General features: G+C 36.2%; 1 protein-coding gene across 1 annotated transcript in view; it reads right to left on the reverse strand.

The window, feature by feature from the left end:
- Nucleotides 1–23,419, reverse strand: part of SPDYA (speedy/RINGO cell cycle regulator family member A) — a 31,163-nt gene that overhangs the window by 6,116 nt on the left and 1,628 nt on the right. The window contains exons 2-5 of the mRNA XM_079721226.1: nt 22,725–22,783; nt 20,203–20,288; nt 15,744–15,915; nt 7,982–8,279 (exon numbers count right to left, since the gene is read on the reverse strand). Of these exons, the coding sequence (XP_079577352.1) occupies nt 7,982–8,279; nt 15,744–15,915; nt 20,203–20,288; nt 22,725–22,783 (615 nt within the window). The remainder of the gene's footprint in view (nt 1–7,981; nt 8,280–15,743; nt 15,916–20,202; nt 20,289–22,724; nt 22,784–23,419) is intronic.

Below are 23,419 nucleotides of genomic sequence, written 5' to 3' on the forward strand. Positions count from 1 at the left end.
ATGGTATATCTCTCCATCTGTTGGTATCATCTTTAATTTCTTTCACCAGTGTCTTATAGTTTTCTGCATACAGGTCTTTTGTCTCCCTAGGTAGGCTTATTCCTAGGTATTTTATTCTTTTTGTTGCAGTGGTAAATGGAAGTGTTACCTTAATTTCTCTTTCAGATATTTCATCATTAGTGTATAGAAATGGAAGAGATTTCTGTTCACTAATTTTGTATGCTGCAACTTTACCAAATTCATTGATTAGCTCTAGTAGTTTTCTGGTAGCATCTTTAGGATTCTCTATGCAGAGTATCATGTCATCTGCAAACAGTGTCAGTTTTACTCCCTTTTTTTCCAATTTGGATTCATTTCTTTTTCTTCTCTGATTGCCATGGCTAGGACTTCCAAAACTATGTTGAATAATAGTGGTGAGAGTGGACATCCATGTCTTGTTCCTGATCTTAGAGGAAATGCTTTCAGTTTTTCACCACTGAGAATGATGTTTGCTGTGGGTTTGTCATATATGGCCTTTATTATGTTGAGGTAGGTTCCCTCTATGCCCACTTTCTGGAGAGTTTTTATCATAAATGGGTGTTGAATTTTGTCAAAAGCTTTGTCTGCATCTATTGAGATGGTCATATTGTTTTTATTCTTCAATTTGTTAATACGGTGTATCATGTTGATTGATTTGCATATATTGAAGAATCCTTGCATCCCTGGGATAAATCCCAGTTGATCATGGTGTATGATCCTTTTAATCTGTTGTTGGATTCTGTTTGCTAGTATTTTGTTGAGGATTTTTGCATCTATATTCATCAGTGATATTGGTCTCTAATTTTCTTTTTTTGTAGTATCTTTGTCTGGTTTTGGTATCAGGGTGATGGTGGCCCATAGAATGAGTTTGGGAGTGTTCCTTCCTCTGCAATTTTTTGGAAGCGTTTGAGAAGGATGGGTGTTAGCTCTTCTCTAAATGTTTGATAGAATTCACCTCTAAAGCCATCTGGTCCTGGACTTTTGTTTGTTGGAAGATTTTTAATCACAGTTTCAACTTCATTACTTGTGATTGGTCTGTTCATATTTTCTCTTTCTTCCTGGTTCAGTCTTGGAAGGTTATACCTTGCTAAGAATTTGTCCATTTCTTCCAGGTTTTCCATTTTATTGGCATAGAGTTGCTTGTAGTAGTCTATTAGGATGCTTTGTATTTCTGCGGTGTCTGTTGTAACTTCTCCTTTTTCATTTCTAACTTTAGTGATTTGAGTCCTCTCCCTCTTTTTCTTGATGAGTCTGGCTAATGGTTTATCAATTTTGTTTATCTTCTCAAAGAATCAGCTTTTAGTTTTATTGATCTTTGCTATTGTTTTCTTTGTTTCTATTTCATTTATTTCTGCTCTGATCTTTATGATTTCTTTCCTTCTGCTAACTTTGGGTTTTGTTTGTTCTTTCTCTAGTTCATTTAGGTGTAAGGTTAGATTGTTTATTTGAGATTTTTCTTGTTTCTTGAGGTAGACTTGTATAGCTATAAACTTCCCTCTTAGAACTGCTTTTGCTGCATCCCATAGGTTTTGGATTGTTGTGTTTTCATTGTCATTTGTCTCTAGGTATTTTTTGATTTCCTCAGTGATCTCTTGGTTATTTAGTAACGTATTGTTTAGCCTCCATGTGTTTGTGTTTTTTACTTTTTTTCCCTGTAATTCATTTCTAATCTCATAGTGTTGTGGTCAGGAAAGATGCTGGATATGATTTAAATTTTCCTAAATTTACTGAGGCTTGATTTGTGACCCAAGATGTGATCTATCCTGGAGAATGTTCCGTGTGCACTTGAGAAGAAAGTGTAATCTGCTGTTTTTGGATGGAATGTCCTATAAATATCAATTAAATCTATCTGGTCTATTGTGTCATTTAAAGCTTCTGTTTCCTTATTTATTTTCATTTTGGATGATCTGTCCATTGGTGTGAGGTGTTAAGGTCCCCCACTATTATTGTGTTACTGTCGATTTCCTGTTTTATAGCTGTTAGCAGTTGCCTTATGTATTGAAGTACTCCTATGTTGGGTGCATATATATTTTTAATTGTTATATCTTCTTCTTGGATTGATCCCTTGATCATTATGTAGTGTCCTTCCTTGTCTCTTGTAACATTCTTTATTTTAAACTATTTTATCTGATATGAATATTGCTACTCCAGCTTTTTTTTTTTTTTTTTTGTGGTACGCAGCCCTCTCACTGTTGTGGCCTTTCCCGTTGCGGAGCACAGGCTCTGGACGCGCAGGCTCAGCGGCCATGGCTCACGGGCTCAGCTGCTCCGTGGCATGTGGGATCTTCCCGGACCGGGGCACGAACCCGTGTCCCCTGCATCGGCAGGCAGACTCTCAACCACTGCACCACCAGGGAAGCCCCTCCAGATTTCTTTTGATTTCCATTTGCATGGAATATCTTTTTCCATCCTCTCACTTTCAGTCTGTATGTGTCCCTAGGTCTGAAGTGGGTCTCTTGTAGACAGCATATACATGGGTCTTGTTTTTGTATCCATTCAGTGAGCCTGTGTCTTTTGGTTGGAGCATTTAATCCATTCATGTTTAAGGTAATTATTGATATGTATGTTCCTATGACCATTTTCTTAATTGTTTTGGGTTTGTTTTTGTAGTTCCTTTTCTTCTCTTGTGCTTCTCACTTAGAGAAGTTCCTTTAGCATTTGTTATAGAACTGGTTTGGTGGTGCTGAATTCTCTTAGCTTTTGCTTGTCTGTAAAGCTTTTGATTTCTCCATTGAATCTGAATGAGATCCTTGCCGGGTAGAGTAATGTTGGTTGTAGATTCTTCCCTTTCATTACTCTAAGGATATCATGCCACTCCCTTCTGGCTTGTAGAGTTTCTGCTGAGAAATCAGCTGTTAACCTTATGGGAGTTCCCTTATATGTTATTTGTCATTTTTCCCTTGCTGCTTTCAATAATTTTTGTCTTTAATTTTTCCAATTTGATTACTGTATGTCTCAGTGTGTTCCTCCTTGGGTTTATCCTATATGGGACTCGCTGCACTTCCTGGACTTGAGTGGCTATTTTCTTTCCCGTGTTAGGGAAGTTTTCGACTATAACGTCTTCAAATATTTTCTCTGGTCCTTTCTCTCTCTCTTCTCCTTCTGGGGCCCCTATAATGCGAATGTTGTTGTGTTTAATGTTGTTGCAGAGGTCTCTTAGGCTGTCTTCATTTCTTTTCATTCTTTTTTCTTTTTTCTGTTCTGCAGCAGTGAATTCCACCATCCTGTCTTCCAGGTCAGTTATCCGTTCTTCTGCCTCAGTTATTCTGCTACTGATTCCTTCTAGTGTAGTTTTCATTTCAGTTATTGTATTGTTCATCTCTGTTTGTTTGTTCTTTAATTCTTCTAGGTCTTTGTTAAACATTTCTTGCATCTTCTCAATCTTTTCCTCCATTCTTTTTCCGAGGTCCTGGATCATCTTCACTATCATTATTCTGAATTCTTTTTCTGGAAGGTTGCCTATCTCCACTTCATTTAGTTGTTTTTCTGGGGTTTTATCTTGTTCCTTCATGTGGTACACAGCCCTCTGCCTTTTCCTCTTGTCTGTCTTTCTGTGCATGTGGTTTTTGTTCCACAGGCTGCAGGATTGTAGTTCTTCTTGCTTCTGCTGTCTGCCCTCTGGTGGATGAGGCTATCTAAGAGGCTTGTGCAAGTTTCCTGATGGGAGGGACTGGTGGTGGGTAGAGCTGTTGCTCTGGTCGGCAGAGCTCAGTAAAACTTTAATCTGCTTGACTGCTGATGGGTGGGGCTGGGTTCCCTCCCTGTTGGTTGTTTGGCCTGAGGCAACCCAACACTGGAACCTACCTGGGCTCTTTGGTGGGGCTAATGGCAGACTCTGCGAGGGCTCACTCCAAGGAGTACTTCCCAGAACTTCTGCTGCCAGTGTCCTTTTCCCCACGGTGAGCCACAGCCACCCCCCACCTCTGCAGGAGACCCTCCAACACTAGCAGGTAGGTCTGGTTAAGTTTCCCCTGGGGTCACTGCTCCTCCCCCTGGGTCCCAATGCACACACTGCTTTGTGTGTGCCCCTCCAAGTGTGGAGTCTCTTTCTCCTCCAGTCCTGTCGAAGTGCTGCAATCAAATCCTGCTAGCCTTCAAAGTCTGATTCTCTAGGAATTCATCCTCCCATTGCCGGACCCCCAGGTTGGGAAGCCTGATGTGGGGCTCAGAACCTTCACTCCAGTGGGTGGACTTCTGTAGTATAAGTGTTCTCCAGTCTGTGAGTCACCCACCCAGCAGTTATGGGGTTTGATTTTACTGTGATTGCGCCCCTCCTACCGTCTCATTGTGGCTTCTCCTTTGTCTTTGGATGTGGGGTATCTTTTGTGGTGAGTTCCAGTGTCTTCCTTTCGATGATTGTCCAGCAGCTAGTTGTGATTCTGGTGTTCTCACAAGAGGGAGTGAGAGCACGTCCTTCTACTCCACCATCTTGGTTCAGGGCCAGGGACTTTGTTCTTAATGCTTTCACCAATTCTTTAGTCCTTAGCAATCTGCTAGAAGACTTCTGTGGCAGCTTATTTTCACTACTGAAGGCAGGATTTCATCAAAGGGGGCAGCAAAGCATCATAGGAATTCAGGCTGTAGTAGAGTCAGACCTGGGTTCAAGTGTCACTCTCTCAATCATCTTGGGCAAATGATTTAACCTCTCTAAGCCTCTGTTTCCTTATCTACAAAATGGAGATACTAGTATTTACCTTGGGGTTGGCTGTGAATATTAAGTGAGGTTATGAATGTAAAATCCTTAACACATTGCATGGAACATTTTAAATATCTAGTAAATCTTACCTATTATGAGGATCAAAGACTGTAGGCAAAAGGGGCTAGGAGAGAGGGGAAGGATGCTAAAAGGCAACTCTTATAATTTAGCCTATGGTAGACCCTATTTACTTTCAAATATGAGTGAACAAATAAAAATGCTTGGAGGTGTTACAAGGGAAGAGACTATACTGTCAGTCAAATTTGTTCAGTGATTACTATGGCCAGGGAATGGAACAGAGATAGGCATGACCCCTACCTTCAAGAGTCTTAAGAGTCTGGTTTCTCAGTAAAACTTCAGTAGCCACTGCTAATCTCATAAGAATGTGGTAAAAATAAATAGGTGAAACTCTGAAATAATGTGGGTCTCATTATAGAATTAGAGCCTTAAGAAATCTGCCAGTCCCATCTTCAGATGGGTGAAAATCTGGGACAAAGGCTTTATAAGAAGTAAAAAGGATCACTGCTGGTAGAATGTCATTCTGGTTCTGTTTCAAATCGAGAAATGTCACAGAAGTACTCAACCTTTATAAATAATAATTTAAATGAAAATTAGGGTGTGGTTGACTAAAAGTATTTCCAGTTTATACAATTATTTTCAAATTAATATAAAATACCATTGTTCAAAAGCACTTAAATCCCAACAAAAAAGAAATATGCAAATAAATTGTGGTACTTATAGCATGTCATGACTAAAACTCAGGTTTTCAAAGATTAAATAATGACATCAGGAAATGCTTTATGGTAAGTAGAAAAAAAGCAAACATAGATACAGTATGGTTCTATTTTTTAACATAGAAAATAGAAATAGAAAAGTGTATAGTATTACAAAGCTATAGTAATCAAAACAGTATGGTATTGGCATAAAAACAGACATGTAGATCAGTGGAACAGAATGGAGAGCCCAGAGATAAACCCACACATATGGTTAATTTATGACAAAGGAGTCAAAAATATATTGGGAAAAGATAGTCTCTTCAATAAATGGGGTTGGAAAAACTGGACAGCCACATGTGAAAGAATGAAACTGGACCACTATCTTACACCATGCACAAAAATCAATTCAAAATGGATTAAAGACTTGAATGTAAGACCCGAAACCACAAAACTCCTAGAAGAAACAGTGGGTAAGGTCCTTGACGTTGGTCTTGGCAACTGTTTTTTGGATTTCACACCAAAAGCAAAGGCAACAAATGCAAAAATAAACAGTGGGACTACATCAAACTAAAAAGCTTCAGTACAGTATAGGAAACTATCAACAAAATGAAAAGGCAACCTACCAAATGGGAGAAAATATTTGCAAATCATATATCTGACAAGGGGGTTAATATCCAAAATATATAAAGAACTCATACAACTCAACAGAAAAAAAAATCCAATTAAAAAATGGGCAGGGCTTCCCTGGTGGCACAGTGGTTGAGAGTCTGCCTGCCAATGCAGGGGACACGGGTTCGTGCCCCGGTCTGGGAAGGTCCCACATGCCGTGGAGCAGCTAGGCCCGTGAGCCATGGCTGCTGAGCCTGCGCGTCCGGAGCCTGTGGTCTGCAACAGGAGAGGCCACAACAGTGAGACACCCGCGTACCACAAAAAAAAAAAAAAAAAAAAAATGGGCAGAGGAAATGAATAGACATTTTTCCAAAGAAGACATACAAGTGGCCAACAGGTACATGAAAAGGTGTTCAACATCACTAATTAGTAGGGAAATACAAATTAAAACCACAATGAGATACCATCTCCCACCTGTTAGAATGGCTGTTAACAAGAAATAACGAGTGTTGGTGAGGATGTGGAGAAAAGGCAACACTTGTGCACTGCTGGATGCAGCCACTATGTACAACAGTATGGCGGTTCCTCAAAAAGTTAAAAATAGAACTACCATATGTTCCAGCAATTCCACTTCTGGGTATTATCTGAAGGAAACAAAATCACTATCTTGAAAAGATACCTGCACACCTATGTTCAGTGCAGCATTATTTGCAATAGTCAAGACATGAAATGGAAACAACTTAAGTGTCCATCAATGGATGAATGGATAAAAAAAATGTGACTATCTATCTATCTATCTATCTATATATCTCTTAAAAAAGAAGGAAATCGTGCCATTTGTGACAACATGGATGGAACTTGAGGGCATTGTGCTAAGTGAAATAAGTGAGACAGAGAAAGGCAAATACTGTGTGATCTCACTTATATTATGTGAAATCTAAAAAAAAGCTGAACTCAGGACTTCCCTGGTGGTCCAGTGGTTACAAATCCACCTTCCAATGCAGGGGACGCGGGTTCGATCCCTGGTCAGGGAACTAAGATCCCACATGCCACAGGGCGACTGAGTCTGTGCACTCTGGAGCCTGTGCACCACAACTGGAGAGAAGCCTGCCCGCCGCAATGAAGAGCCCGCATGCTGCAACTAAGACCCAACACAGCCTAAATAAATAAATGTTAAACAAAAATTAAAAATAAATTAAAAAACCTGAACTCATAGATACACCACCAAATGGTGGTTGCCAAAGGAGGCGGGGAGGGGGGGGGAGTGGGTGAAGGTAGTGGAAAGTACAAATTTCCAGTAATAAGATAAATAAGTTCTGGGGATATAATCTACAGCATGGTGACTATAGTTAACAAGATTGTGTAAGTTAAAAAGATTGTGTATTTGAGAGTTGCTAAGAGAGTGTATCTTAAAAGTTCTCATCACAAGAAAAAACAGTAACTGTGTGGTGATGGATGTTAACTAAATTTATTGTGCTAATCATTATGTTATACACCTAAAACTAATACAGTGTTATATGTCAATTTTATCCGAATTTTAAAAAGTGTGTAGAAGAAACCAATAGTTAATTAGTGATAAAGCTGCATGGTGAGATGACAAGTAAATTTATTCTCTTCTTAAAACTTCTTTTGAATAAAATAAACATTTCAAAGAAAATGGTTCAGGCTCTTAAAATACTTGAGATCTATGGTGAATTAGGTTTCAGTTTAACAAAAGTCACATTAAAAATCTCTTAGTTTAGGTAAGCTACCACAAAACAATACCAAGACAAAAAGTAGTACTTGAAAAGGGGAAAACTTTCAATACTACTTTAACTCATATTGTTGTAGTATATAAATAATTATGTACTCCTGCCTATAAGGACTGACTACTGGTCAATAGATAACTTGGATTTATTAATAACATTCATAGATTTAATTCTGACATATCTCTAAGTCATACCTTGAGAATAGCTATAAGCTTGAGAAGGATCAACTATCATGTCCATTGAGAATGAGTTGTATGATTCCTGAGAATGTTTCTCCAACACCTCTCCTGTATCACTGGATGAAGATGATGATGAAGACAATCCCAGTCTAACGTATCTTCCTTTTCTACCACAGAGTGAACAATCTACAGGTGTGGCACTAGGTCCCCGGGGCAGTTGAACTTCATCTCTGTGGTAGTTTCTAACAGCTCCACTGTGATGCACAGAGCGTTCTCGTTGCCATATATAATGGGTTGGAGCAATGGCCATAACCTATGGTGAAAAGCCTTCTTTTAGAATTTTAATAAGATTTTTAAACTTAGTAAAATTAAGAACAAAAATTATAAATCAAGAACAAGCTACCTATAAAACTAGATCTAAAAATCTGTCACGGATTTGTTTTTAAGAAAAAAAGCATTTCCAGATAAGAGAATATTACCTATAAAGTGATTCATTGCTTGGATCCGTAAGATAATAATTGATAAAGTATTTAAATTATTTCAAGCAGGAAATAGAACTGAAGCAAACTTCCAGGTTTTTCAATTCTGGATATTATAGGTTTAGGAAAAATAATACAGTTAGTCCAAAACAATACATAATTCTCTGGAATGTACTGGGTTGAAAACAATATTTTAAATTGAGGTTTCCAGCTATGTATGTTAGGCTAATCTTAACATGTTTGCAATCACAGCAAGAGATATGGTGAATGAAAACACAGGTAAGGTGCTTAACCTCTCTGTTCCTATTCTCTTGTCTGTGGTATGGAGAGAACAATGGTGTCTATTGTAGAGGGTTGTTGCAAAGATTAGATGAGGGATTATTCAGAAAGTACTCAAGATTCCGCACTACCTCTCAGGCATTGTTCTCTAAAGTCGGTTAGAGAACAGACTGCCTTTAGAGTCAGGATAGACTTAGTTTCTTATTCTGGCTCTGCCGCTTCCTAGTTGTATGATACTTTGCAAGTTACTTAACCTTTCTGAGCCTCAGTATCTTCATATAGAAAACTGGGGATACCATCTGCCTCATAGGATTGTCCTGAAGGTTAAGTATGTGTAAAATCCTTATCACATAGTAAACATCTGGCGAATGATAGCCATTTAAGACAAGCTAGCGAAGTGTACCTACATGCTGACCTCATGGTGTCTAAAATTTCTAAAGAGTGTTAGAATGTTACTTCTAAGCAAAAATGTTTAGTTGCGGTTATCAGTGACCCAAGGTAAATGAGAATTGTAGAATTTGAGAGCTAGACAGTGCTTTTTAAAAAAATTTATTTTATTCAAGTATCCAGACAAAATTATTATTCAAAAAAGACAGACAGTGCTTTATTAATTGCCTAGATGAGTGATTTTCAAACTGGTTTGAGGAGCCCTAGGTTTCACAGACAACATTTGGGGTCGCAGGAGGGGCTAAGGGAAGACAGAGCAGGTGGAGAACCTCAATTTGGGGGATTGTGTGTAAAATTTTGTTTGGAAAGAAGGCTTTTGCTGTTTAGAATGAAAACCTTAAAACCCCCAGATTAAAGCTGATTCCCTCAGAAAATAGGGTTATTGTGCCTCCCCCAAGACAATGCATAAAGAATACTAGCAACGCTAATTTTTAAAGTGTACTTGAGGATTGGATTTATTTTATAATCTACTTCTTAAATCCTTCAAAACAGTTTTCAACCAAAGACATGTAATAAAGTTATATATCTTTTAAAAGGTAGAAGTAAATAAAGATGTTAACTCTAAATATACACATTTCTATGACAATGTAAAACTAGGTGCAGAGATACCCGAGGTGAGGAAGCAGAATATCAAATTTTCTTATTCCTTCCATATTTATCTACTATTTTTCTCTATTTCTGTCTTTATTGCTTATGTCTGGAATGTCCTTTCCCTTTATTTGTCTTAGTATTTCTTTTCCTTCAATGCCCAACCTATGTCCCACCTTTCTAGAAACTCCAGCTTTCAGATTTTCTTGTTTTATTGTTAATGCTATATTAGGACTCAGCATGTAAATGTTAGCACTCAGATGTACCTTTTTATGCATGTAACCTGTTCTGCCGAAAGCCCCCTCTGGACAGGAATAGTTTCTCATACACCTCTTTCAAATGCCTTCTCCACAATACTATGCAGTCATTAAATATTTTTTAATGATAGATGAAAATATTTAAGGATTAGAGGCCACTAACATTATGAGCCTTCAGCAATATGATTTTTGTAGGAATCCTATATAGCAAAGTCTAGTGAAAAGAGCAGAGGGAAATATGAAGTAAAGGGCACAATATAGAAGATTTGGTACTGTTCTTTCTGCAATAAGCTAGGCATTGTAGTCTCTCCACATGCTAACCCACCTAGAAAAATGCATGCACACACTCCTCTATTATGCTATTTAGTTTCTGAGATAACATAATAGATATAAGTGCATTTTCTAAACTAACCAACATAAGAGATGGAGGCTAGATGTCAGAGAAAACAGAACACTGGGAAGCCATTAGATGTGAAGTCAAGTTCTGGCTCTGCCACTTAACTGATATATGATCTTGAGTAAATCTCAACCTCCTTGGTCCTCACAAGTTTTTTTGTAAGGATAAGAAGATAATTTATATGAAAACATAAATTTGTAAAGCACAATGCAAGTGTATAGTATAATTACTGTAAGCCAGTTTGTGGCTACTATCATAACTTGAGTTTATTTTAGGATATGTGACTAAAAAATGGGTTGACAGTATGCCAGTACTGGACTCAATAACAAAGGCATAGAAAACTAAATTTCTAACAGCATGTCTTGCTACTATAATGCAGCAAACTTCAGGGCAAGGATGATGTAATACTTCTTTATAATAAACCTCCACAACACTGAACTTAGTGTCTTACTCATAAATGAGCTGTTAAATGAATGCTTAAGAGAACAGGATAAAATCTACTAGGTAATTTCTTTTTCTGTACACCAACATGATTCAAATGTACCTGGTTGGAACAACCAAAAAAAAAAATCTTATCTTTATCTAGCTTATCTATCTGGATAAGGGTCAGTGCTAGGTGAGCTCGGTAAAGAATTGTTTTTTGGTTTTTTAAAATTTATTTATTTTTGGCTGCGTTGTTGCTGCACACGGGCTTTCTCTAGTTGCGGCGAGTGGGGGCTACTCTTCGTTGTGGTGCACAGGCTTCTCATTGCGGTGGTTTCTCTTTGTTGCAGAGCACGGGCTCTAGGCATGCAGGCTTCAGTAGTTGTGGCATGTGGGCTCAGTAGTTGTGGCTCGTGGGCTCTAGAGCACAGGCTCAGTAGTTGTGGCACACGGGCTTAGTTGCTCTGCGGCATGTGGGATCTTCCCAGACTAGGGCTGGAACCTCTGTCCCCCACATTGGCAGGTGGATTCTTAACCACTGCACCACCAGGGAAGCCAAGAATTGTTTTATAGTTTTGTTTATTTAAAAAAAGTTTTTAATCAAGTATAGTTGATCTACAATGTTTCAGGTGTGCAGCAAAGTGATTCAGTTATATATTTTTTCAGATTCTCTTCCATTATTGGTTACTACAAGATATTGAATATAGTTCCCTGTGCTATACAGTAGGTCCTGTTGTTGTTTGTCTTCATAGATAAGAAGGTATGAAAAAGAATCAGAAGCTTTAAGTTCCATTCATTCTGTCAGTCAGCTATATTTACTGAGCACCTACAAGTCAGGCACTGTTACTGCATTCCTCTCTCCCTTCATCCCCAGGCAACCACTTTCTGTTACTTTGGATTATATATTCTTCACAGTTGATATAAATGAAACCATACAATATGTGGTCCTTTGGGGACTGGCTTCTTTCATTTAGCATAATGTTTTCAGGGTTCATCCACTTTGTAACATGTATCAGTACTTTATTCCTTTTAATTGTCAAGTAATATATCATTGTATAGATATTTTGTCAATCCATTAATTAGCTGCTGGACATTTTGACTGTTTTCACAGCTATTGACTATTATGAATAAGGCTGCTTGCTAAGAACATTCATGCACAAGTTTTTGTGTGGACATAGTTTTCATTTCTTTTGAGTATAAAACTAGGAGTGGAATTGCTGGGTCATATGGTAACTCTGTTTAGCATTTTGAGGAAATGCCAGACTGTTTTCTAAAGCAACTACATGATTTTACAATCCCACCAGAAGTATATAAGGATTCCAATTTCTCCACATCCTTATCAATACTTGTTATTGTCTTTTTTTAAAAAAAATTATAGTCATCCTAGTGGGTGTAAAGTGATATCTCCTTGTGTTTTTGATTTTGTATTTTTCTGATGGCTAATGATGTTGAGCATCTTTTCATGTGCTTTTTTGCCCATCTGAATATCTTTTTTGAAGGAATACATATTCAGATCCTTTGCCCTTTAAAAAATTGGGTTGTCTCTTTAATACTGAGTTGTAAGAGCTGTTTATATATTTTAGATATAAGTGCCTCATAAGACAGATGATTTGCAAAATTTTTCTTCCAGTTTGTGGGTTGTCTCTTCACTTTCTTAATGGTGTCCTTTGAAGAACAAAAGTTTAAAATTTTGATGATGTCCATTTTATCTATATTTCCTATTCTTGCTTGTGCTTCTGGTATTATATCTAAGAAACCGAATCCAAGGTCATGAAGATGTAACCCCTATGTTTTAAGATTTTTATAGTTTTTAGCTCTTAAATTTAGGTCTTTGATCCATTTTGAGTTAGCTTTTTATATATAATATGGAGTAGGGGTCCAAGTGCTTTCTTTTGCACGTGGACATCCAGTTGTTCCAGCACAATTTGTTGAAAAGACGATTCATTCCCCACTTAATTTTCTTGGTACCCTTGCCAAAAGTCAACTGGACTCTTCAATTTTTATTCCATTGAGGGAGTTACTACTCAGTATAGGGTGGTAAGGAACGGTTTCACTGAGGTGACATTTAAGCAGAGTCCTGAATGAAGTGAGGAAGTGAAGCATATGAATTTCTGGGGGAAAGCATTCCAGGTAATAGGAATGGCAAATGCAAAGACCCTGAGGTGGGAGTGTCCTTGGTGCATTTGAAGAATAGCAAGTAGGCCAGAGTGGTTGCAGTGAAATGAACAAGGATGGGAGATGAAGTGAAAGAGATAAAGGAGGAGAGTTGGCAGACCATGTAGATCCAGGATAAGCACTTTGTGTCTTTTACTCTATGTGAGATGGGAAGCCTCTGGAGGCTTTTGAGTAAAGGAGACATGATTTGATTTTCTAAAAGATTTACTCTTTAAATCTGCTATGAAGAATAGTCTATAGGGAAGAAAGATTGTAAGGGAGACTATTTGGAAAGTTATGACAATAGTTGAGGCAAGAGATGACAATTAAAGTAGGGTTTAGTGGTGGAGGTGGTGAGAAATGGTAGGATGCTGGATTTTCTTTAAGGTATAGATGTGGGGAAAAAAAAAGTCTAGGGTGACAGTTTTTTGGCCTGAACAACTAGAGTGATGAAGTTACTATTTATTAACATGTGGAAGATTGTAGGAGGAGCAAGTGTAGAGGTCTATGTGGGGGAATCAAAAACTCAATTTTCAGCATGTTAAGTTTGAGGTATCTACTAGATAATGAAATGTAAATTAAAAATTGGATATGCAGATCTGGAATTAGGAGAGAGATATGTTAGTTCTCAGTGTTGAAGCCTTGAGAGACTAAGCTTTTCTGTAAATCCCATTATACAACTGACCTTCCAGGTGTCTAAAACTTTGTAGTCTTTTACACATACATCATTAAGCCACATAATTCTCTGTCTCTTTGTCTGGTGCCAGCAACTGAGGTAATTCCAGCTCCAACAGAATAAAGTTGTTGCAGTTAAAATGCTAGTCATTGTATTTTAGGAGTGGGTAAGCAACCTGCCATGAGGAAGCATTGCCTATCCCGGCCTCTTTTGCCTCCAGTGCCCCCTCCATGTACTTAGGTGAGTGTTCTACAGGGCTTGAAGCATTTACTTTGAAAAAATCAGTGTTCAAGTAAGGCCCGCTATCACATCAAGGATGGCAACAGGTGTGCAAATTACCCACTCCTCACCTAGGGAGGTAGTGACAAAAAATAACAAGACAGGACTTTTTCAATGCTCTGTAATTGGAATGAGTCCTTTAAATTCCTTAATGAGGATCCATTAATTTGGGGAGGTGGGTCATACATACCCAACTTTTCATATTTTTCTATTGAATATAATCTTGTAAAGACTCAGCCTGCTGCACAGTCTTCTAAGTTATTTCTGAATCCTTGCATTTCCCCCAACATTCAACAATCCTAATTTAATCCACAAATATGCATAACTGCTATATCTTCATCTCATTAATAAATATAATTAACAAGGTTAATTCTGGGCAGAGTTCTGTGACACACCTCTGAAGTCTTCCCTCAGGTCTGACACTAATCCATTAATTGGCTCCTTTGGCCTGTAGTCATTAAACTAGATATGACTTCTTTTTTTTTTTTTTTTTGGCTGTGTTGGGTCTTCGTTGCTGCACGCGGGCTTTCTCTAGTTGCAGCGAGTGAGGACTACTGTTCTTTGCGGTGCGCAGGCTTCTCATTGTGGTGGCTTCTCTTGTTGTGGAGCATGGGCTCTAGGTGCACAGGCTTCAATAGTTGCAGCATGCAGGCTCAGTAGTTGTGGCTACACGGGCCCTAGAGCACACAGACTTCAATAGTTGTAGCGTGTGGGCTCAGTAGTTGTGGCTCGTGGGCTCTAAAGCAGAGGTCCCCAACCTTTTTGGCACCAGGCACTGGTTACATGGAAGACGATTTTTCCACTGGTGGGGGTGGATGGTTCAGGTGGTAACACAAGCGATGGGGAGCGGCAGACAAAGCTTCGCTCACTCACCCACTGCTCACTTCCTGCTGCGTGGCTCAGTTCCTAACAGGCCATGGACCAGTACTGGGGGTTGGCGACCCCTGCTCTAGAGCGCAGGCTCAGTAGTTGTGGCGCATGGGCTTAGTTGCTCCACAGCATGTGGGATCTTCCCGGACCAGGTATTGAACCTGTGTCCCCTGCATTGGCAGGCGGATTCTTAAACACTGCGCCACCAGGGAAGTCCCATATGACTTCATTTAATTACAGCACTATCTAGCCCACATTTACCAAACTTCTCTGAACTAGTACTGCCTTATAGTGATCATTGCCTTCCATTTAATTTTCTACTCCAAATTTTTTTAGTTTGAAACATTAACTTTCTTTACTGAAAACCAGAACTTTAGATAAAATAACTAATCTTTTAATTTTTAGTGTCTTTCTGCTTTATATTAATAGAATCTGGCATCAAGGAAACTTTATGTATGCTATGTGAAAAAAGGTATAGTTTTTAAACTTATTTTATACCATGTAGTTCACATTTAACCTTGGGAACTTGAAATTTTGATACTTTAACAGAAATTATTTAATGGAAATTATTATTCAGCTCCAATGTTATTACCATGACGTATTTTTGGAATGTGCACGCTATTCTTTCCCAACATCTAATATACTGGTGATCTTTTAGAGAAGAGAAACACTCTAAAATAAAAATACTTTCTACAGAAGTAGGCTGCTCTGAAAAACAGAAATGACAATTTTTAATTATTGTGGTATAAAATTAAAACATCAACATTGTAATATAAAGGTTGTACTCATGGTAATCATCAAGGTTAATGGTTTACCCTTCATATACAAAAAAAAAGTGAAACATTAGAAGCACATTAAAAAGCAAGACAAGGAAAACTACATAAAGAGAAGAGAGAGATTATATATATAACACATGTAAAAATCTTACCTCCTCACAGCATCGCCGGCTTACAATAGCCCTATAGTCAATTCTATCCCAGAGTTTGTCCCTTAACTTTAAGAAATCAGGGAATAATTTTCTCCAGTTTTTCCCTAAAGCCCATGGAAAAATTTCATATTTGGATTCTTCTTCATCTTCTTCAACTGTATTAGCCAGATACCTAGCAAAGAAGACCAACAACTCAAAAAAGAAATGGGTAAAGGACAGGAACAGACAAGTTCACACACACACACACACACACACACCCCCAACTTGTTTATAAACACATAAAAGATGTTCAACCTTATGCATGATTAAAGAAAGGTAAATCAAAAATAGAGATACAGTGAATTTTACCTTGTTGAGTTCTGGATACTTTTATATTCCTATCAATCTTGAGCTTTGCTCTGGGATGCAGTTATATGGAAACAGTCTGATCCTTTCAAGTCTTGCTTTCATGATTTGTCAGGTGGATCTGGAGTAATGTTTAGTCTGGGGCTAATTTCTCCCCACTAAGGCAAGACGTTCCTGAGTACTGTATTCAGTACTGAATTACTCAGTGTGAATTATAAGTTTTTTCAGTCTGGCTGGTGAGAACAGGCACTATTTCCAGCCCTGGGTGAATGTTAGTCACTGTGTTCCCTCTATTCTTACGGTCTTTCCCTACACTCAAATACCTGAGGGGGAATCAGGCATGCATAAAAGCAGGAAAACCGGACAGATAAGAAGAATCATCAGTCAATCAAAACTGACTCACATGACAGAAGTAACAGACAAGGATACTAAAACAGTTATAATTATTCCAGATGTTCAAAAAGATTAGACACATTGAAAGTATACCTCTAGAGATGAAAACTATGTGTACAATGAAAAATACATTGAGTGGGGTTAACAGCAGATTAAATTTTGCAGAGGAAAAGATTTGTTCATTGAAGACATAGCAATATAAACTATCTAAAATGAAACACACAGAGAAAAGGAAACAAAAATAATGAACAGAGCATCAATAAGCTGTGAGACAACTTTAAGCAGCCTAATAAAGGTGAAATTGCAATCCCTAAAGGGTGGTGGGTGGACAGAAAAAACATTTGAAGAAATAATGACTGAAAATTTTCAAAATTTGATGAAAACTATAAACCCACAAAGAAGCTCAGTGAACTCCAAAGCACAAAACATGAAGAAAATTATACTAAGGCATATCATAATTAATTACTTAGGACCAATAATAAAGAGAAAATCTTTAAAGCAGTCAGAAAAAAAAATAAGACATGTTAGATAACACAGGAACAGAGATAAGGATGGAGCAGATTTCCCACTGGAAACAATGCAAGCTCCATAGATGACTTTCTAAGAAAAACAGGCGACTCACAATTTAAAAAAATTACAAAACATACAAGGGAACAAGGCACCATGAACAGAAACAGTCCTTGAAGTGTGAAGATACTGGAATTAACAGACAAACACCCAAGAAAAGGGGGTCTTAAAAGCAATCAGAAAGGAAGGCAAATGATCCCAAGTGGAAGGTTTGAGATGCAAGAAGGAATAGTAATCAAAGATATATAGATATATGGGCAAATCTAAACAAATGTTGAATTTATAAAACAACAATAATAATATCTAACCTTTTGGAGAGCATCAGGTAGAACTAATAGAATTGCAAAACAAGAGAATAGAAGTTGGGAAGAGTGATTAGAGTTAAAATGCTTAAGGGTCTTGTAATTAAAAATAACTAGGGCAACTGCTAAAAGAATAGGTATAGAATGTAAGATTTCCAAACATGTAGAGGAAAAAAAGATGTCAAAAGTAAAAATATTAAAATCTCAATCAAAAAGAAGATAAAAATGGAGGGGAAAGAAGAAAGAAAAAAATGGGACATAACAAAATACACAACAAGATGGTAGGAAAAAATGAAAATATATAAGAAACAATAGAATATTATTCTGCAGTGAAAATGAAATGAACTATAGCTACATGTATCAATAGAAATGAATCTCAAAATAATATTATAAAGCAAAAGAAGAAAGTTACAGAAGAATGATAATGGTAATTATGGTGTATAATTATTTTATTATATAGCCCCCAAGTAGGAATAACCAAATAATATATTATTTAGAGGTATATACATAGAATAAAGAAAAGTAAGAAAATGATTACTTGTGGAAGGGAGGGGACTCTAATTGGGAAACTGTGTGCTGTGAGTTTCTAAGATTCTGGCAATGTTCTATTCTTGAGTCATGGGTACATGAGTATTTGTTTTGCTTCTATTCTTTTACAAACACATACGTATACATTCCATACACTCTTTTGTAAATATTTCACATTAAAAAAATTTTAAAGGCACAGAAGTGTATAGTACATCTCTATTCATGTAATATACACACTGGTTCATATATAGAAAATTATTTCTAGACACATACATATGAAACGGTTAACTGTCCTTGAGGAGGGAGGTCAAGGTCTTGAGATATGAGGAAGACTTACTTTTAATTGTATACCCTCCTATATATTTTTTTAACCATGTGCATATTCATATTTAGTTACATTAATATAAAATGAGTATGTACATATTTTTATCCTCCCTTAAAATAACTATTTTAATATTACCTTATTATATTACATTATATATATATTACCTTATTATAAAGCACCTCATTGTTAAACCCATTCAGTTATATGAGTCAAATCATGTCCTTTGTGAAATTACATAAAGTAATTTCTCACTTTAGTATCCCTGAGAGTTCTTAGTAAACTGTAGATAGAGCTGGAGGTTGGCCCCTTTCATGCTTGTGGATTACGAAAAATCTATAATGGACTATGGTACTCCAGTATCAGGACCACATTATGATTCTATTCTACATTAACAATTTTTCAGGCTCAAGGTAATGAAATATCTGTCTCTTACACATGTAAGTTGTCTTCTAATTTGAAATAGATTTTTCTTGGAGCAGAGTCCATTTCTTTTGCATCGGGTTAATTATGTTTATTCAAATAAAGAATTAAGAACCTCCTATGTCAGCCACTGAAGTATGCAAAAAAAGTAAGATACACATTCCTTGCCCTTAAGGAGTCTACAGTCAAGTAGAAAAGGCAATGAAGTATGAAATAAATACATAACTGAAAGAGAATATAGGAAAATGATAATAGAAGTTCAAAGTGTTATAAGAATATATAGAAAGGAAAAGGAGTTGAGTTAGAACTGTGGCTGAGAAAATATTTAATGAGAACTATTGAGTAAGGCTGTATCAAAAGAATGATTAGATATAAAAATGTAAATTATAATTCATGTTACTTTTCATATGGAGCTTATAATACAACATGCAACGCAACCTGACATGCTACTACACAGTGTAAGCTAGCACAGTGCTTTGCTGGTAATAACTTTACAAAACTTGTCAAATCCAATTTGGGGCATCTGGTAAGATTTAAATAAAGTTTCTTTTGGTTTGTTTTCAATTTTCAGGTGAGAAAAAAACTATAAAATACATATTGCATCAACATACAGATATAATACTAAGAGACGTAAACAGCAGCTTAGTGTTAAATGGCTGAATTTGGCCATTGGCAAGTCACACCTGAATTTGCTGATTAACTTTTGTGACCTTGGAAAGTACTTAATCTTCCTCAGTTTCAATTTCCCCATCTGTAAAATGGAGATAATTTTTAAAATGTATCTTACAAGGAAGATTAGATGAGTTTATAGAAAACATTTTTGTGATACCTTGCACATGATACTCAATATTAGCTAATACTATTATATTCCCCCCATTTAGGAATCACCAACTCAAATTTTATATTGAGTTCATTTTTTCCTATGCATGGGGAAATGTGTCTGCTGAAAACGTGCAGAGATAATTTCTTCTAGTCCTATTTCTTGAATCACTCTTTGATTCTGAATTAAACAGACTTTAAATAAATTCTTCAGTGCTAACGGTTGTTGTGGTATTCAACTTAAATATTTTTATATGTAGTTCCCTAGTTAGGTACTTAAAATTATATTCATATATTCCAAACTGCAGCATTATATCAGGTACTAGGTAGAAAAGATTTTGATATTGAGATGTCTAGAGCATTTTCCACAAGCTGTTCAGTGTAAAAGGGCAATAATGATAATAATTTTTACTATACATTAAATTTCAAAGAGAATATTCTGGCTTTTAAAAAAATCTATAAGTCCAAAAGAGGAAAATTTGGGATAATTTATGTGGAACACTATATAAATTATGGAAATGTGAAAGGTACAATACAAACTCAAGTGGAATACTGAATAATAAGTGTTAGGCATATGGCAGGTCAGACCAGTGAAAAGAACATAAGAATATCCTATTAAAGTAAAAAAACATATAGCTTTTAAACAGGAAGGCCTATTCAAAGATATGCATCAGGTTTTAAACGGCCTCTATTTTAAATAAGGTATTGTATATATTATAAATAACTAGCACAAAAATCACTTAGTAGAAAGCATACTTACAGAGCAATAAAGAAATTTATCCTGGTATGCTCATTTATAGTAAATTTAGCTCTCTTGAAATAAACAAAGGTCATAGCCAAAAGATACTATAGGGGAAAAAGTTAAAAGTTAATATTAATGTTTTGCTTTCATAGTAAAACTGCTTTAAAATAGTTACGTTTATAAGCTAAAATAAAGCATTATTTATCCTTATTATAGAATTAGCTATTTATTCGAGTCCTTATTTTTTGGCTTTCTTTAATCCATATGAACAGTGAGAAATAGTTCTGGATCATTTATTATTAAACTATAATTTTATAATTTTAACCTCTAAATTTTATTATTGCCATCTATTCAGACCTATAGAGAAACTGAAATAATAATCAAGTGAATAACCATACATCCTTCACCTAGATTCACCAGTTGTTTTTCTGTTGCCACACTGGCTTGATGTATGTGTATATGCAAAAAATTTTCCCCTCAACCCTTTGAGTTAGTTGCAGACATCCATACTCACTTTTTAAAATAATTTTTGAAAAATAACTTCTAACCAGAAATTAGAACAAACCTGGCTCTATTTTCATTGGAATAAAAGTGTTTTAAATGTACAATTAGGAAGACATATGTCTAGCCTGCTATTAGGACCCATGCCAGGTTCTGCCTGTTCAAGTTAAAAACAAGTTATGATACTGATATATTGATAATAGACTCCCTCTCATAAAATGCCTAATTCATGCTACCTTCACAGGTTTGGCCACAAAGGTGATTCCAAATTTTCATGGTAACTTTCAGCAGAGGACTCTTGATATATTGAGTGTTAAGATACAGTATTCCTGGTTAGTTACTTTAAAGGCACTGCCCCCTGCTGTCCAACAACTTTAATTACTGTAAAGTGCTTAAAATTGTAAAATTTAAAACGTTAGAACTCCACATGAACTGGATATTTTACATTAAGGCATTACTGTCAATTTTTAAAAGCATCAGTGACACTGATTATGTTTTAAAAGATCTCACCTTTTAGAAGTACATCTTTAAATATTTATGGATAAAATGTTAGGATGTCTGGGATTTGCTTCAAAATAATCCACATTTGGGGAGAGAGATTAGAAGAAACAAGAATGGGCATGAGTTGATCATTGTTTTAGCTGGATGACAGGCACATGGAGGGTCTTTGTTCTATTCTCTCTACTATAAGTTGTATGTTTGAAATTTTCTAAAAAATTTCAAAATTAAAAAAACCCTCTGATTTTGTTATCTTAAGCTTAAAATAATAAGAGTTCACATCAATATGAAAATTAGTGGGTATTTAATCATGAGCTAGTCTTCTGTTCATTCCCTTTTCTGTTGGTTGGCACTATTTATTTATTTATTTATTTATTTATTTATTTATTATTTATCTATTTATTTATTTATTTATCTATCTATTTATTTATCTATTTATTTATCTATCTATCTATTGATTGATTGATTGATTGATTGCTGCATTGGGTCTTCGTTGCTGCGTGCCGGCTTTCTCTAGTTGTGGCGTGGGGAGGCTACTCCTCGTTGTGGTGCACGGGTCTCTCACTGTGGTGGCCCCTCCCGTTGCAGAGCAGGGGCTCCAGGCATGCAGGCCTCAGCAGTTGCAGCACGCAGGCTCAGTAGTTTTGTCTCGCGGGCTCCAGAGCGCAGGCCCAGCAGTTGTGGCACATGGGCCCAGATGCTCCGCAGCATGTGGGATCTTCCCGGACCAGGGATCAAACCCATGTCTCCTGCACTGGCAGGCGATTCTTAACCACTGTGCCACCAGGGAAGTCCCATTGCATGTTATTTTAAATGTGCTACGAAGTCATGCTGAATTTTCTGATATGACTAACTGGTCTAAGATGACATTTATAAAGCTGAAATTCTAACTGATCAGCTAAACCTAAATAGTATAGAAACATCACAATCCCTAGTATATAAGTCAGCATCATGATGTTCTTTTATGAAACACTGATTCCTAAATAAAGAACAAGATAAACTAATTTTACTCTACAAGATTATTGGGATTTGTTTTATCTAAATTATCTACAAAATAATAAAATGTGTAACAGACTGCCTTAGTGGGATGAATCTCAGATATTATTACCTGATAAAAAGTAATAATTCTGATCAAAACATATTAAGCCTAATATAGCCAATATTTTATAATAACTATAAATGGAGTATAACCATTAAAAATTGTGAATCATTATATTGTACACCTGTAACTGATATATTATACATCAACTAAACTTCAATTTAAAAAAAAAGCAAAACAAAACAAAAAAACCCCCAACCACCCAAGGAACATATTAAGTCTATATCGATTCTTATTTTAAATCAAACAGATATGGGTTTAAGGTCATTTAATCAATAATATTTTACAATGCCTCAAGTATAGATAGAATGAATCTATGTTGTATGCTAATGGATTCCACTTTGAAGGAGCAATGTAGGCTAGTTCTTTTCCTAGCCTTAAAGTCCTGATAGCCTAGTAACATAATAATGCTGGTTAATGATTATACTGTTAACAAATTTACCTTGTCTGCAATTTTACAGCAGCAGTCCATCCACAAGAAATCTTGAATTAAGTCATCATCTACAACAAAAGATAGCTATGACTTGTCTTTTGAAAACAGAAGGTTTCCTTTTGAAGAATTAATTTTTACATAAGGAGATGATAAATGATGCTTAGAAATCAAACAAAAATGGCAGGACCAGGGTTGTCCAAGGTGTAGTTTTCAGTTTTTTAGTGTGTTTGCCATTGCAAGCGCTGTACAAAAAGCTACTGCTTTATTCTTTGGCTTCCCATCTGATTTGCCTTAATATATAGCCCAGACTGGAGGAGGAATGATAGAAGTGTTTGATTTATTGAATATTTCTATAGCTCTTTTAGAAATATGTCTTGGGTAGCTCTAGATGAGCCTTTGTTGTTTTCCAAAATCAATCTTTAACAGGTGGAAATGGAATCTGATAAAAGATAAGTCTTTAAGATATAATGACTCAATGAATACTGTTTTCTAAATATGTTTTACTTTTTTTTTTAACTACTTTCTCCTTTTAGGTATGGGGTATTTTTAGTTTTGGGTTTTCTCTTCTCCTACTTATCTCTGTCCAATTATCTATTATCCAAATACACATGAAAATATCTATGTAAAGGAGATTCATAATTCATTAGTTATTTATAACTAACATTTAATTTTGGAAAAAACTGATTATGACAAAAAGATCAACA

The sequence above is a fragment of the Hyperoodon ampullatus genome, assembly GCF_949752795.1.
Source record: "Hyperoodon ampullatus genome assembly, chromosome: 15".
Classification (NCBI taxonomy): domain Eukaryota; kingdom Metazoa; phylum Chordata; class Mammalia; order Artiodactyla; family Ziphiidae; genus Hyperoodon; species Hyperoodon ampullatus.